We start from the raw sequence: 17,061 nt of genomic DNA on the forward strand, positions 1-17,061 counted from the left end.
GAAGACGGTCATGCATTTTATATTATCCAAACTGTGAAATGTCAACTTAGAAGCGCCTGTTTAACGAAACCCTCGTGAGAATGCACCGTGGCAATATCTGAAAATCCCTCGCTCCAAATACATCAGGAAAAACAGCAGGTGCCCTCCTGAGCTGGGCATGGCCAGACGCAGTCCGTTTCTGCTGTGAGTTTACTTCACGATGTGTAGATACACATGTACACAGTGAATTATTCCTACAGCCGAGCCCGTGCACATTCCCAGCCTCTCACGGTTACTGCACGGTGTGTGGCTAGGCATGTGCACGCGCAGTCCACTGTCACTTCATCACTGACTGTTCCTGGTGCCGGACGCCGGACGAGCGCATACCTGCAGCTTTGCAGCCTCCGACCTCTTCCCCCATTTCCTCCATCGCACCCTACCCTGGCGGCCAGCTTTCTGCCTGCTGTTTCCTTCTCACTGCTGGAGTTTTTAAAACAGACTCCACATCCAAGTGAGATTATGTGGTCTTTTCTCTCTGCATCTGGCATGTTACAATCCATACTGAATGGAGCTGTCACAAGACGACTCGCCCCACTTCCCAGCTCCACACCGGCCCTCACGCTCCTCCCCAGTCCAGCTGTGCGATCCCCGCCCGGGCTCACCTTCTTCATCTCCTTGAGGCTGAGTCTCCAACGCCGGAGCTGACGCATCATCTGAATTCAGAACGGAAAAGATTTGCAAGGAGACTACAATTATGAGAGTAAGTGAAGTAAGTGTGCATACGGGTGGATGCTAAGATCTTGCACTCAGCCCCCACAGATCAAACACAACAGCAACCCCACACACACCCGACCCGATGCTGCGGCTGCCTCGGGGTGAAGCTACATCCCTGCTTGCGTGAGCTGCTGCTTAAAATGCTCCAGGCTAGACGCTAACCTAACTTCCACGCGGAAAATATCCCGACAGTTCTAAACCATCAGGGCCAATCCTAGGCCACAGGGCAGACGAGGAATGAATCCAAATAATTAGAGCAAAGAAAGGCTAGCTTTGGGAAAGGAAAGTCATGAATTTGGGTCACTAGAGGGCACAGAAGAGGGCCTGGCAGGGACTGCGGTGAGCAGAGCCTGCATTCTTAATACGCCCTCTGTCTTCACCAAGAGAAAGGCAGGGTTGGAGAATCCTGGACCCCGGCACACCTTTGGCCCTCCCTGTCTCCACTGCTGCCGTGGAATAATCTAAGTGAGGAGAGGATGTGAGGGGCACAGGGTTGAGGGGCACATGAGCCAGGACCCCTTCTCCAGACACTCAGGGCCCCAGCCCCGGAAGCGACCACAAGGCACTGTGGTGCTTTCAGGATCATTCTTTTTTTTTTTTTTTTTTTTTTTCACTGAAGCTTGCTTACATCATTTTGTTAAATAGTAACTTTCAGATTGAAATTCAGGAAAAGGTGGCAAAGACGGAGGGCTACAGAGATAACTAAGTCATCAACTCCCCAGGGGTCTGAAGAACAAAGTTTCTCATGAGGCAGTTTTCAGGGGGAAAATCAAAACAGATTGTCAAAAAAATTTAACATTGAGCAATCTCTCAAAACAGTTTGCTAGCTATCAACATACTGACAGAAATGTAACAACAGTTATTTGAAATATCCAAGTCTAACACTGATAATAACAATAAACTAGGAATATTTTGTGGTTGACTATTTTACAATCTTCTTCCAAGAAAATAAAACAAAATGGGAAACATATTTTAAACACAAGAACATACAAAAAGTCTTAAAAGGACATATTTGAAATTTTTTGGAATGAGGACAATCGAACACATTATTACTGTTGTGTGTTTTTCCTGAGGCCTCACCAAGTCACCACTCTGGGGCCACCAGCCCATTCCCCCATCACTGGGGCCAGGCCGGCCTGAAAGCTCAGTGTGGGTGGCACGCAGGGAGGGCAGGTGTGGCCTGAGGACAGGGTGAGTGTCCTGGTCCATGCCCGAGGTTCCTCCCAGCCCTGATTCTGGGCACCAGAGGCTGCTCCCCGCCCTGCCCTGACCAGGCTTTCCTCCTCAGCCGTGGGCATCCTCAGGCCCTCTCCATGCCCCGTCCCTCACAGACGGGGTGGCTCTGTCCCCACAGAACAAGGCCATTGGAAATAAAACAAAAATAAATAAAACACAAATCTCAAAGAGCTGTGCATTGGTCATGTTTCCCCGTTAGTGTGGGAAGGGTCTCACTGTGTCACTTGCGTCTGGAAGCCAGCTCTGTGGCTTCATCGAGGTGCCCCCTCTGCGTATGCGGCCTAGACCACGGGCCTGGGAGGGGCGTATTCTTTCCTTAACCCACTTTCATGCCCATGTTCCAATTCCTCCAGATTTTTTTCTTTTTTTACAGTGGGTGCAATAAATATCATAATGAGCAGGACTCGGCACGCCGCCCGAAAGAAGACAGGCCTTTCCGCTCCTCCTCCCTTTCCACACTGGATGAATCTTTCTAGCCAGGAGCATCATCCCTTCTTCTCTCTACAAATGTCAACACACCCACCCCATTATCTTCTCGGCTGGATTCACGCAGCTCACATCATTGCTCTACCAGCCTCACCCCTTCTTCTCCAAACGTAAACCCTCTCCCCACCCAGCGTTCCCTTAGGCCTGACATCATTTTTCGGCTGGAAAAACGAGCTACTTTGACTGTGAGGCTGCTTCTGTCCCAGCTCACACCTGTTACGTACTTTCCCTTCCAGGAAGCCGCTGCCCCCCCATCCTTGGAGGGTGCCCTCTGGACAGGCTGGCGTTAGCTCCTGTGCCAGCTCCCACCCTCCTACATGTCTGTGTCCTAGTCATACAGCTCTTTCTGCAAAGGATCTTCCGGAGCAGTTCCCACATAAGCAGAAAAGATAGAAAAATAAAACTCCAACCTGTTTTTTTTTTTTTTTTTTTTTTTTTTTTTTTTTTTTTTTTTTTTTTTTACTGAGACATAGTTTCACTCTGTTATCCAGGCTGTAGTGCAGTGGCTCAGTCTTGGCTCACTATAACCTCCACCTCCCAGGTTCAAGCTATTCTTCGGCCTCAGCCTCCCGAGTAGCTAGGATTATAGGCAGGTGCCACCACACCCAAATCATTTTTGTATTTTTAGTAGAGACAGGGTTTCACCATGTTGGCCAGGTTGGTCTCGAACTCCTAACCTCAGGCGATCTGCCTGCCTCGGCCCTGTCTTTATATTATTTTTGTTTGTTACTGGTTCATTACACTGTAACCTACATTGCAAAAGAAAAGTCCCTGATGTTTTGGTACTAAAGTATTTTTTCTCATCTTGAAAACAACCTGTGACTTGAAGGGCTGATGTAAGAAAAAACAGGAAATGTGTCCTGGTACTGAAGGCTGTTAGCCGAGCCAAGGGCAGGGAAGAGGATGGAGACTTTCCCGGGGGTGGTGGTGGGCATGTGACAGTCCCCAAAACAGGACCCGCGGGCTGCATGTGATGCTTAAGGTTAAGGGTCCTGTTGGGCTCTCGTTTGTACCAGTCTCAGAGGCAGCCATTGCTGTAGGTAGAAAAACTTTTCCTCTTCCTCCTTGTAGGGAGGAGTTGAGGCATCTTTATCAGGGTCCTCAATAACTGCAATGATTTAGAATCCCACATGGAGCCAAAATACTGAGCCTCAGCCCTCTCCACCGTCACAGACCAGGAGGCTCCAGCGGGTCCCCAGAGTGTCTGCCGGTGGTCCCGAACAAGCCACAGAGCACGGCCCCAACACCGGTGATCCCAGCAGGGCCAGGCCCAGCCCAGCTGGTGATCAGGAGAAGTGAATGGCATTTGCTGAGGGTTTGGCTCTCACCAGCATTACTAGGGGATGCTTCCATTGTAACTCCAGAAGCGATTTCACAGGACACATTATGTTAGATGTTACACAGCATCATAGACATTTATTTTAGGATAGTTACCTGTTTTTCCTGTGCCTTCACGTTGGGGTAACTTTTCATTCGTGGAACCTAAAAGAGGAAAATAAGGAGTGAAACGAAATTATTTTGGACTCTTAAATGCTCATCACAAATGAAGTTAAGCACATAGTTTTGCTCCATTTTGATTCACGAGCAGTGCTCTGGCACATTTTAGTTAAATTCTGTCAGCTGTCTTGTACCCTGACGGGACTCTGTCACCAAAGTAGCAGGCCCTGGACTCAGAAACAAAACACTAGTTTCTACTTCTGGTGCTAAGGGGTTGCACATGTATGCAAGATCTTAAAACCCAATATATGACAGTGTCTCCACCTGACAAATGTATTAAGACCCTAAAACCTAATATATTAGTCTCTTGACCTGAAAAATGTCATCACAACCATAACATAATGCCTATATTGGAGTCCCGAAGTGAATTAGGTAAAAAAGGAAATGTTTTTAAAAATCTTAAGACATTATACAACCAAAGATAATTAAAAACCCTGATTTCAGCTTGATTCTGATGTGCAGAGGAGAATGGTGAGGAACTACCTTATTGTAGAGTATTGGAAATCCACTAACTCACGTGTAACCAAGTGATCTGTGACAAAGTTTGAACGTTTATAGGATGCTGAAAGATATCTATTACAAATATAAAGTGTAGTTCTTTCTCTTCCAACAGATTGAAGCTACTATATGGGTCCATTTCCCCCTCATCATTAGTATACCTACTCGAGAAATAAGAATAAGTCTTCTCAGAGTTTATTGAGAGTTGAATATTCTGTTTAGAATTAACTTGGAATTCCCATAGCCATATACATGCCCAGTAAAACTCCTCAGCAGAAACATTTTAGAACTTGAAATTACTTGTTTGTTTTTTTTTTCCAATTTTGAATATGACAGAAATACAGACCAACATTCACATCAAAAATATAGCTTATGATATTTTGAGGATGTTTTCTTATTTTCGGAAATTCAATAGTAATATGGCAGGAAATTTACAAGAGATTCACTGGGTGGCAGAGACAATGAGTAACCTCGAGGCGCCATCATCCTCCGGCACTCCACAGCGCCGCTCAGGGTCATGGTGGCCAGGCACGCCGGAACATGTCACTGGTTCCCAGGAAGGGACACAGCACAGCCCTCCCAAGCCCTCTTCGGTGACAGATACTCATCAGGCAACGCTGACTTCAGGAAAGCTGCAGGAGGATTTACACGGGGTGTTCTCACTGGTTTCCCTGCTCCCTGCGTATCTAAAAATAACTAAATAATGGACGTTTGGGAATTTAGTGTCCCCAGGGGATAAAAAGGAACACAATTATTCTGGTTCATCTGTCTGTGCACCCCTTTTAGGTGCTTCCTAAAGTCAGTCTTTCTTTCCCGGCTGTTACTGTTACCATTTGGTTACATGTTTCATTGTTTACAGCCCTGGCAACATAACCTTTTCCTTGGTAAGGATCCCCCAGGATGCAAAGCTCGCCTCACTCTTCGGCCCCTCCCAAAGTTCTCAAAATCCTCCTTTCCGTGTTCTTCCCTTCTGGACCATCGCTTTACAAATCCAGATTTCTTAAAGAGCTTAAGCTTCTTAGTCATCGGTTTATTTTTAATCATGTGTTCCCGAAAGAGGCAAAAGTATTTTCTGCTTTTGACGGGAAATGATAATATTTTGGTTATATTTTAGAATATATCTGTGCAGGTTTTAATATAGTAAGGAAAATGTAAATATACTAAATAATAATTAGAGTATCCTTCATGAGGAACTGTCTCCATTGAAATAAGAAACTATTTTGTACTGTACAGATAGAATGGTACAAACCGCAGATTCAAAATTTGATGAGTGGCTGAGGCCAGAATCCAACATTGAAACGTTCTCTACCTCAACCCTCGGGCAGCCTCTGTCTCTGAGCCATCCAGCACTTCGGCTTTCTCATCCTTGCATTCAAGCAGTGAATAAACCCACACAAGAATAATTCGATCTTATTCTTCGTATGTATGAGATCGTTTTAAGACAGAACCAAGTGTCCCTTGATAACCTGCTCTGTGATTCATGACTCAGATCTTTTACAAGGCAGAAATTGGAGGAGATCCTGAAAGTGCATTGACCTCACCTTCCAGCTACCTTGGGACGAAAAGGCGACTCCCAGCCCTCCTGCCCCCGCTTCCCTGCCAGAGCCTGGTCTCTAGGATGGGACAGAGCCTGGCTTATCTCCACAGGCCAGCACAGCCTGCAGACACAAATCCAGGCCCGAGAAAGCAACTCGGACGCTATCATGGCATTCTTCTGGAGATAACGATTTGCTGGACTTCCAAGTGTTGATAACAAGCAAGGGGGCAGGCTGTGCTTGCAGAAAAAGGGTCTAGAAACAAGGGCTGACTCGTGCAGCATTTGCAGGCGGTAAGCACCTTTGTGAAGTCCGGGCTGGAAGCTCGGCCTGAGGATGTGCGCGCTGCTCAGACGCGAAGAGCTCGCTAAGTGATCCGTCTCAGCCCTGCATTCCCAGGGACACGTCTGAATTGCTCACACTTGTGAGATCCCATCCCATCCAAATGCTGTTCTAAAAGCGGTGGCTTTGGGAGCAATTGGGGTATGAAATTCTGGTGGAAGAAACCGTACAGTACAATGTGAGGAAACGTCCCTGCTTTAAGGAGGAATGACAGCTATGAAGTCTTGTAGTTCAAAGCCCTGGGTTCAAATCCAGCCACTCTCGGCCGTAACAACTTGCTGCCAGAACAACGCAGTGGAGGGGGCGGCGTTTTGCTGACGGCGCCGTTTACACAAGTTCCTTCATCCGTGCCAGGCGCCTTCAACACGGGAGTGAGGAGGGGAGGTCGGTGGCGCAGGTGCGAGGAGGGTGATGGGGCAGCTCCCTGCAGGCAGTCCTCCTTCAGAGCAGCTCGACAAGCAGGGGTTCGCCCCTTCCAAGAACTTCCCATCCCAGGGATGGGTTTACAGCACGAGATGCAGGAGGGGAGAGGAGAGGAGAGGCAACAGCAAGGGCTGCGTTCTTCTGGTCTGGGGGGCGTGTCTGTGTTGCCGGACTTTTCTCAGGCGCTACCCCAAACCTCCTGCCCTCTCATCCTCCCATCGGGACAGCCCAAGGGTCACAGGAAAGAGGTGCCAGTTTCTAAGGATGTGGTACAGCAGGGAGAAGACGGGCCCTCCCTCCTGGCTCTGTGCTCTGACCCGGCACCTTTGCCTCTCAAAACCTCTGTTTCCTCGTCTCTGGAGTGGGCAGTGTGGTGAAAACCCGCCAAACACAGCCGAATGGACCTAGCAGAGCAACCCGGGCACAGGCGCCCATGATGAGCAGTCACCGAAGAGGTGCTGTGTGTGCCACGGGAAGGCCGCCCCTCCACGCGCTGAAGACCCGCCGTGTGCGCCACCAGAAGGCCGCCTCTCCAGGGCTCTGCTGGATGCGCAGCTGGGGAAAGGTCCGGAACCTTCCACAATCTGAAACTTTTGTAACTGTTGTAGCTGTTGCACAAATCCTGTGCTGGCTGTATCAAATTACCATTTTACCTCATCATGGATGTAAAATAAACATCCTCGATACTAAAAACGGTGTTTAAAGTTACTCGTTGCAGAGTAAATGTAACATATTTTTCTCTGAAAAAAAATCACAAGTTTCTAATTGTTTTAAATTTTTGATTTTTGTAAAGATGTGGGGGGTGGGGTCTCACTTTGTTGTGCAGGCTGGTCTTAAACTCCTGGGCTCAGGTGATGCCCTGCCTCAGCCTCCCATAGTGCTGGGATTGCAAGCATGAGCCTCCAGGCCCTGCCTACGAGTATTTTAAATAGAGAGATTCAGATTTATATTTGCTACTGCGGCCTGATTGTCGAGTGGCCACCTGGAAAGAGACCTCAATCCTCAGTGGCTGCTCTACTTCTCCTGAAGGTCCTTTGTTCTTACATTTCCCTTTACATTTCTTTCAATAGGTATTGAAATAGTTCACTTAATAACTTTCACTTTTCTTTTTTTTTATTTATTGCATTTTAGGTTTCGTGGTACATGTGAAGAACATGCAGGATTGTTGCATAGGTACACACATGGCAGTGTGCTTTGCTGCCTTCTTCCCCATCACCTGTATCTGGCATTTCCCCCCATGCTGTCTCTTCCCAGCTCCCCACCCCCCGTCCCTCCCCCATTTCCCCCCAACAGACCTCAGTGTGTGATGCTCCCTTCCCCGTGTCCATGTGTTCTCATTGTTCAACACCCGCCTATGAGTGAGAACATGCGGTGTTTGATTTTCTGCTCTTGTGTCAGTTTGCTGAGAATGATGGTTTCCAGGTTCATCCATGTCCCTACAAAGGACACGAACTCATCGTTTTCGATGGCTGCGTAATATTCCATGGTGTATATGTGCCACATTTTCCCTGTCCAGTCTATCATTGATGGGCATTTGGGCTGGTTCCAGGTCTTTGCTATTGTAAACAGTGCTGCAATGAACATTTGTGTGCACGTGTCCTTGTCATAGAATGATTTATAATCCTTTGGATATATACCCAGTAGTGGGATTGCTGGGTCAAATGGGATTTCCATTTCTAGGTCCTTGAGGAATCGCCACACTGTCTTCCACAATGGTTGAATTAATTTACATTCCCACCAACAGTGTAAAAGTGTTCCTATTTCTCCACATCCTCTCCAGCATCTGTTGTGTCCAGATTTTTTAATGATCGCTATTCTAACTGGCATGAGATGGTATCTCAATGTAGTTTTGATAATAACTTTCACTTTTCAGGAAAAGATCTATGAAGGCTAAAGAAAAAGCCATTGTGAGGCGGAGACACACAGCAAGCTGGATTCTCTTCGAGGTGCCCACTCTCCGGGTCAAACAGAACCCCTCACGCCGACCCTGAATGATTCCCTTTCCAGACCCACCGCAGCTGGATTGCTGACCTCAGGATTTGGGAATCTAATTATTCTGGGTGATCCTTTCAAGCACCTCAGCTACGTAACTTAATGCCAGAGAAATTCTTATGAAAAATTAGAAATCCAGTTAGCTCTTGCTTATAGAGTGTACTTTTTCCCACAGTCATTTTGGATGCTCCTACAGACATGGAATTCCACCATTTCAGATGGAAGCCAAGACTTTAGGCATTGCAGAAAAATGCAGAGGGCAGTTAAATTAATGTATATCATGTACTGAAAGTGATTTGTGCTAAGCCAAGATCATCCATCACTTATAACAGGGCCTTCCCCAAACTCAGTTTTAGAAATCTCTGGATGAGCATCCACAGTGAGGATGAGCACACAGTCACCTTCAGATCCCAGAGAGGACATTCCTAGAGAAGGCCCCGACCTACTCATGCCTGTCACAGGTTTCACCCAGGTTTGAGTAATTAAAACCAAATTATGAATTGTCATGTTATAGAGCTCGTTAGGAAGAAACAGATGACTTCTTTCTACGCCGTGGGAAAAGACTCCTCCGACACTGGGCACAGCTGTGTCAGGTGGAGCGGGAAGACGTCCACGCTGTGGGAGCAGGCCTTTCACGGCAGTGTGTGAGGCCTGTTCCCTGCTTTAGAAGGCAAGCGTGGGGTGGGGTCCCGAGACAGCGCCAGCTGCTGTACATGGGCTATTTCTATTCCTCTTCTCTAACTCGAAACCTGTAGCTTCCTTCAAATACATAACTCCAGCCAAGCTGTATCTGAAGATTCTTTGAATATTGTAATATTAAAAATTCTTGCACGTAGGTTCAGCTTACAATATCTTACACCACTTCGTACTCATGCCAAGAACCAGCTCTTGGCCAGGGTGCACAGTCACAACAGAGAGATGAGATGAAAAACCTGAAGCTACTTCTCAATAACAGAGAATGGGCTGCAAACACCTTCCCTCGGCCAAAGGCCTTTGTTTTCAACCTCGAATCCCGTCCCCAGCAACGTTAGGTTTCAAATCTTTGCAGGGGCGGGAAGAAGAAAAGGAAGAAACAAAAAGAAAATCCCTACAGAAGAAATGTGAATCAAGTGTGTCTCTCGGGAGACACATGGAGCCAGCCCCCCGATCCCAGGACGAGGGATGCACAGGGCTTGTGTGGAGGGCACCCCTGCGCTTTACTGCCCCTTCCTTCAGCACTGGAGCAGGAGGATGCTCCCTGAGCAGAAAGCCATCTACAGGACTGGAGGTTGACATCAGCAGGGCTCTGAGGAGCATGAAAATCTCTAAACAGGGAGCAAGAAACACCCGCTCTCAGCAGCGCAGAACGCCAGGCGTACCCAGATACAGCACCAAGAGTAGGCTCTTGTTCCTTGGCACCTCCAAGGCACCACACCGTTTGCCATTAGCCTCACCGCACTCTCCAGGGCCCTTGACCATCCCTGCCCACCTTCTCCTATGCCCGACTTCCAGGCAATTGTAAATAGCAATTCAAGGCCCCAAGTTTTGGTATATGGGGGAGAAACCTGGGTTATAGAGACAAAGATGTAGGTTTCCATCCTAGCTCCGCCCCTTCCAAGCACGGAGGCCTTGGAAACTTTCTTGCCTAGAAAAGAGTAGGCTTAACCCCTACAGCCTAGGTTGCTATGAGGGACCCAGCATTCGGCCCTGGCGAGTGTGAGCCTGTGGCCGGCACTTCTGTGTGGCCAGAACAAGTGGCAGGAGCCTCCATGCCCAGCCCGCTCTCTCCAGCTCTCCAGAGCACCCCAGAGCCAAACCTTCATTTTCCTGTTCACCAAATCCCCGCCAGGTCTTTCCTTCCCGCCCTTCCTCTGGCTCAGGGCTGTGTCTTTTCCTTCCACCAGCTCCTAAGCATCTGGTCCCATTCCCTCTGTGAACATCGTCAGGGAAGGACGCTAGAGAAATGCATACACGTGGGGACAATTCAGCTCACATTACCTCTTTTAGTGGCATTGCACATTTTAATATTTTAAATTCCTGAAAGATTGACACCCATAAACAAAAGCACACAAAAGGTAAATGTACACTTAATGAATTATCATCAACCAAAGACCCGTGAAGTCATTTTCTGGGCAGGAAAAGGACTCCCCAGGTCAGTCCTCCCTCAAATCACAAAATTACCCCCAGCCGTCACCCGTCGCATGCAAGAGACCACAGCCCCGCGTGTGTGGCCATCGCTGCCTGCTGGTCTCCATGGTTTACCACCTCTACACACATCCCTCAGAGCTGGAGCTGTTTTCTGACTCTGAGCTGTGGTTAGGGTTGTGGTTGGGCTGCCTCTGTGCGGGGCTCCATGGACTCGGGAGGACATTAGCACAAGGCACCACTGAGGAAGACACTGGACCTTTTCATCAGTGCCCACTGATGAAAGGAGGAATCAAGCAACCTGCAGCGTTCACCCAGCCAGACGCCACCGGACACAGATCTGTTTCTGGGATTTGGTTCCTACATGAACACTGCTGGGAATGCTCTCCCGGGCCTCCTGCCACGAAGGTGCATCCTTTCTCCAGGGTCCCCTCCTGGAACGGAAGAGCTGGTAGCTTCATCATCCACATGCAAAGGGGCAAACTGATTTTGCAAAGGGCAGTACCAGTTTCCAACCACACCTGCAGCTCTGTCCTCGCCAGCAAGTCATAGAATCATGCTTTTTCATTTCTGCCAGACCAGGGGGTGTGCAGGGGAATTGCAGTGACTTCAATCTGCATTTCCCTGACACTAAAGAGCGCCTACCCCTTTTCTGCCTTTACTGGTCATTACAATTTTTTTCCTTTGTAAATAAAATACTGCCTGCTCAAGACTTTTGGCCATTTTTCTGCTGGATTATCTCATTATATTATTTCATTAAGAAATTTATGGCCAGGCACAGGGGCTCATGCCTATAATCCAAGTACTTTGGGGACTGAGGTGGGCAGATCACCTGAGGTCAGGAGTTTGAGACCAGCCTGGCAAACATGGTAAAACCCCACCTCTACTAAAAATACAAAAATTATCTGGGCGTGGCGGGGTATACCTGTAATCCCAGCTACTCAGGAGGCTGAGGCAAGAGAAGTACTTGAACCCAGGAGTTGGAGGTTGCAGTGAGCCAAGATGGCACCACTGCACTCCAGCCTGGGCAACAGGGCAAGACTCCATCTCAAAAAAAAAAAAAAAAAGGAATGTATGGATTAATACAAATTTAGGTATTTCAGATTCATGGCTTAAGAATACATAGTTATAAAACAAAAGACTCCATTTCCCGTGAAAGATCTTTCTGAGACAACTGAAGACACGCAAGGATGGTGGCAAGGGCTCCCCGACTCCCGGGACCCACGCGGGTCAGTGAATCTCCATCTCCCTCCGCTGCAGCCGGCCTTAAGTTACACTCGCATGTATTATTCATAAACACACACGCCCATCCTATCAGCAGCTCATTTTAAATCGCATTGTCTGATTTTCAAATTCTTATAGAGTCTACTTCTATGGTAACCCTGGTGTAAACTTGAGGGCACAAAACATTTATTAAATACCAAAGTTTACCTAATTCTAATAAACTTGAAGAAAAGTACTCCCACCACATACAGAGTGGATTCTGCAGATGAGCCATTCTGTGTATGAGCTGACTTCTCTATGAACTACCAAGCGTGTGCCCAGAGGTCCAGCTGCCTGCGGCTTACAGATCAAGATGCTGCCCAGCTGTGGCCCACGATGTTGGCCACAATCTCACACAGATGAGACCCACTTTCTGCATTATTTGTGAGGGCTGTGTTAGCTTCCAGGAAGCAGGTAATTCACAGTATGCAAATATTTATGATAATCCCTTGTGTTTAGGGGGTATGTATACTCAATACCTCTTGCCTCAGATATTCTCCCTTAAATTTCAAAATTCTCCCCAAGACTTGCCATGGCTCCATAAAGTTTTCAGAAGTGGCCCTCGCACAGACACTGGCTCCCCTGCGCCCCCATGTTTGCAGAAGGGAAGCCTGGAACACAGCTGGGGATTAAGAGAGTTTTTCTATAACTCTATAGACCTGTGGAATATACTCATCACACCAGCGAGGGACCCAGCAGTAGAAGGACACCTGCCATGCCAGCATCAAGGATGCGGCCAATGGAAGCAGGCCCTGACGTGCAAACACTGCCCTGCTCACAGACAGCGCCACCTTCCCCGGGAACCTGCCCTTTGGCCAACGGAACCATGCCTGGGCGCGGAATTGCCGCCCCTCACGGGCAGCGCCGTCTTCCCGTGGAAGCTGGCTTCCCACCCAGCGCCTTCACTGCACAATAAACACTGGATTTCTATGCAAAGGACAGTCTGGTCTTTCTTCCCCAGCCCATTCTGTGGACCAAAAATCCCACATAGGCAGTTAAAAAAGAGGAACATTTCCATACAGCGAAATGCTACAGAGAGCTAGTTGGAAACACGGTGTGAGCAGGCGGCACACGGGTTTGATTCCAAAAACAAGCCGCTAGCTGTAGATTGTGCAACATTCAGCAAATTTTGCACACGTTTTCTAAGAAAGTTCTTCAGGACACTCCTTAATTATCAGATGACATCACTAAAGCAACAGAAATATGATGCCCCTACCCCCACTGCTTTCCTCTTCACGAAACAAACTTCACCTCAAAACGCTGCTCGTGGTCGAAGGAAATAGGGCATGAAAGTGTCTCTTGGAGTGAAGGAGGGACACACACAGACCCAGTTCATCTCGGTGATGTTTTTCGGTTTCATTTCTCCACGAGTTTGCAACAGGACTACTAGGCGTATGTGTTAGCTTAACTAAAGACATATTTCTAGCACCTTTTAGGCTCTGGAGAAAAAGGTTTTACAAATAAACACATTCAATTCCACATCACGCATCCCGACGGCCAGCCACTGGAAACATCCCTGACTGTGGACACCCTCGTTCTCATGGGACCCGCAGAGGTCATGAGTTCTGGCTTGGGCCTTGGCTCAGGAAGCTTGAAAAACATCTGAATTATAAACAGAATATCCAGTTACAAGATGCCTGTCCCTTAAATAGAGAATAAATCTAAAGGTAAACTCTAAATGCAAATGTTGCAAGATTTCACATGAAACACAGGAAGCGCAGTTTGCACGTCGTTACTGCTGTATAATGACGCGCTTGGACTCTCTTAGTGCGTATGATCCAGGAGCCTGGATGGCTCGCTCACAGTGTTTCCTCACAGATGGTCTGATAAGTCTCCCCCACAAATTAATCAAACTTGGGCTGCAGATTATTTTCAAATAAAAATGATCTAAATCATTTATGGTTTGTAAAAAAAAATAAAATAAAAATAAAAATCTGTAAAATGCTCTCGTTCCCATTCGTTGTTTTTTTTTCTTCTGATTTTTTTTACTTTTAGTATATCAAGCCCTCTTACAAGTAATAAAATAACACAAATAAACCATTTGGAAATTGACTTATGAAGCAAGACCCATTTTTCTTTGAAAACATATACATACAAAACCAGCAAGTTTCACTTTTTTGGCCAAAGAAAACATTTGGTCATTTCCACTGGTGATTCCAAGTCCTTGTGGTTATTTTAAACAATTAGGAGTCCTGAATCATCATAACACATCATGCTCAGACCCAGGGCTGTCTTCTCAGTATGCTGGCCTCCGGCCACATGCACACACATGCAGAGCTTTGCTCTTCCCCTCTGAAAAACAAGGGCTTCCTAAAATGTAGGCTTTGTCCAGTGACGAGATCTATTCCCACTGTGGTTCACAATGCCACCCGAACTGGATTTCCTTTTGAATTACGAGAACCCAGAGAGATGATCAGAAGAAAGAGCAAACCAGTTCCCTTCAAGCCCTCCATGTTTAAAGGCATGTCAGACCTACCTGGGCACCGGGGCGTCTTGTGGGCCACGGCAGTGCCGCTGATGGGTCTTCCGTTGGGCGTGACGCACCAGCAGTACCCCGTGTAGCTATGACACTGGACCTGCGAGAGAGCAGATGGGTGAGCCCCCCTGGGCCCGCGGCACAACGCAGCGCCTCACGGCTGCGCGACCCAGTCACTGTGCAGTGCTGGCTCACACCGGTCCTGGGATCCCCACAGCCACCTCTGCAGCTGCATGTGAGTCCTCAGTAAGGGAAGTGTGCAGGTCTTGACCCCAGGGTTTTAGAGATAAAAGTGGCCCAAATCAGCACTTTACTGACTGCTAGTGTGTGCTAGACACCTTAGCTGTGAAGTCCCTAATCCTCACCACCCTCCAGATGGAGCCCCAGCCCTCAGCTTAGAAATGGGGAAACTGAGGCCCAGGAAGGTCAGGAGCTCTCCGCTGCAGAGCCAGGAGAGGACCCTCAGCCTCTTCAGTGTTCACTCGGCAGCCTGTACCACCCACTCCCCCTGCAACCACTGCCAGAGCAGCCACTTCCTCCAGCTCCCAAAGGGCAAGTGAGGCCGTAAACACACAGGCCCCACGTCGTCACCGGCTGGGCCACAGCCATGTCAAAACGCAGACCCTGTGGGGTTCCTTCCGCCCCGTGTGGTCAGCATCTCATTTTCGTACTTTGCTTTTCCTCAATAAGGAATAACAGCATTGACACCCTCCAGACGGAGAGGCGGGTGACTTTCTCAGCAGTGCCTTCAGCCAACAACGTGAGCATGAATGTGACGTGGCTGAGCTCCAGGTCTGTGGGCCCGTCAGGTTGGGCTGGACCATCCCGGAGCTCACTCTTGGCACAGACACTCTTGACTTTTAGTGTGTGCTCTCCGTAATTAAAATCAAACTAAAATTTAATTCGAAGCAGCAAGCCAGGTTAACATGGTCTAATAGGCCTCACTAAGGAAGCTTCCTGTGCTACATTCATCATAATGAAGGTGGGATTGACAGCAGCGATGATATAAACGCCTGCACCCGCTAAGAAATAAACAGATACATTCATTTATGTGTCTATTTATGCCGACTAGGCTCATTATGAATTACCTCCTAAAATGCAGAAGGACGATCTCCCCATACAGCAGCCCTGCTCTGTCCCCTCTGTGGCTCCCCCAACCTGCCTTCTCCCCTCACCCACCTCGCAACCCCCCCCGCCAGCTGCTCAGGTGCAGAGCCCCCCGAGCAAGGATGTCACCTGGCTGTAGGTGCCGTCGCCATTGCACTCCGGAATGAAAACTTGCTGAAACTCCTTCCGGGCCTGCTCCTGGGTATACTTCCTTTCGGCCACACACCTGGACACGTCTGCAGGGAAGAACAGGGCGGAGCAGCGGTTACGCAATGGGAAGAAGACAGAACAGATGGGAATGTTGAACGACGCAAAGGCGAGTCAGGCAAGAGTGCTGAAGACGTGGTGGCTGGAAGGGGCTCTCAGCAAAGGGCCCCCCAGGAGAAGGACAGGTGCCCGTCACATGCAGGCCTGGTCCTATCTGATGCAAGTCCCGAGGCGGGAAGGGCAGGACTATTCTCCACACAGAATGAATGAGAACACTGAGGCTCAGAAGGCCTCCTGGCTTATCCCTGGGGAAGGCAGCTGGCCCCTGCTTCCTGAAAATGAAGAAATGCCAGCTGTCTGGTGGGACACAGGCAGGCTGTCCTCGGGTTCAAGGACATCCACCTGAACACATCAGGATCGAGTACAGACACAGAGGGTGGGCAGAGCTACATGCCACCGTTAAAAACAGGCCAAAGAGAACTGACCGAGGGGCAGGGGTCGCAGGACGCACGGTGAGGTCCTTCCAACAGCAGCTGCGGCCAGAGCACCGTCCTGCTGAGACCAGCTCAAGAGGAGAGCACGTCTCCTCTCTTTCCCGTTTCTCAGTTCCCATCCTGGCTTTTCCCACTTCACATGGAAATCCGACCATCAGGTGGATAAAAGGGTTGGGTCTCCTTAGAAAGCCTCATCCTCTGCCCCAGACACTTCACATCCCACCATCCCGACAACACTGTGATGTCACAGAAGTCACAATGTCACTGCTGGTACTTCAGAAGGCATCCTAAGGATGAGTAAAACTCAAGACTGAAGACTTCCAGGTGTATATAAGCTCACTGTGGGAAAAAACTAATTTGGACATACAGAGACATGAAACCCAGTAACGCAGGATGCGCGTGTGCTGTGAAAACCAGTCACACAGGATGCGCGTGTGCCGTGAAAACCAGTCACGCAGGATGCGCGTGTGCCGTGAAAACCAGTCACCCAGGATGCGCGTGTGCCGTGAAAACCAGTCACGCAGGATGCGCGTGTGCCGTGAAAACCAGTCACGCCGGATGCGCATGTGCCGTGAAAACCAGTCACCCAGGATGCGCGTGTGCCGTGAAAACCAGTCACCCAGGATGC

At 48.6% G+C, this 17,061-nt stretch overlaps 1 protein-coding gene across 2 annotated transcripts in view; it reads right to left on the reverse strand.

Moving 5' to 3' along the window:
- SMOC2 (SPARC related modular calcium binding 2) overlaps positions 1 to 17,061 on the reverse strand; it is a 190,963-nt gene that overhangs the window by 96,433 nt on the left and 77,469 nt on the right. Inside the window, exons 3-6 of one of the 2 annotated variants that reach the window (XM_010331307.3) lie at positions 15,862 to 15,968; positions 14,626 to 14,725; positions 3,910 to 3,957; positions 642 to 725 (exon numbers count right to left, since the gene is read on the reverse strand). In XM_010331307.3, the coding sequence (XP_010329609.1) occupies positions 642 to 725; positions 3,910 to 3,957; positions 14,626 to 14,725; positions 15,862 to 15,968 (339 nt within the window). The remainder of the gene's footprint in view (positions 1 to 641; positions 726 to 3,909; positions 3,958 to 14,625; positions 14,726 to 15,861; positions 15,969 to 17,061) is intronic. The other variant, XM_003943442.4, reaches the window with a different exon arrangement.

Source organism: Saimiri boliviensis, chromosome 4, assembly GCF_048565385.1.
Source record: "Saimiri boliviensis isolate mSaiBol1 chromosome 4, mSaiBol1.pri, whole genome shotgun sequence".
Taxonomy (NCBI): domain Eukaryota; kingdom Metazoa; phylum Chordata; class Mammalia; order Primates; family Cebidae; genus Saimiri; species Saimiri boliviensis.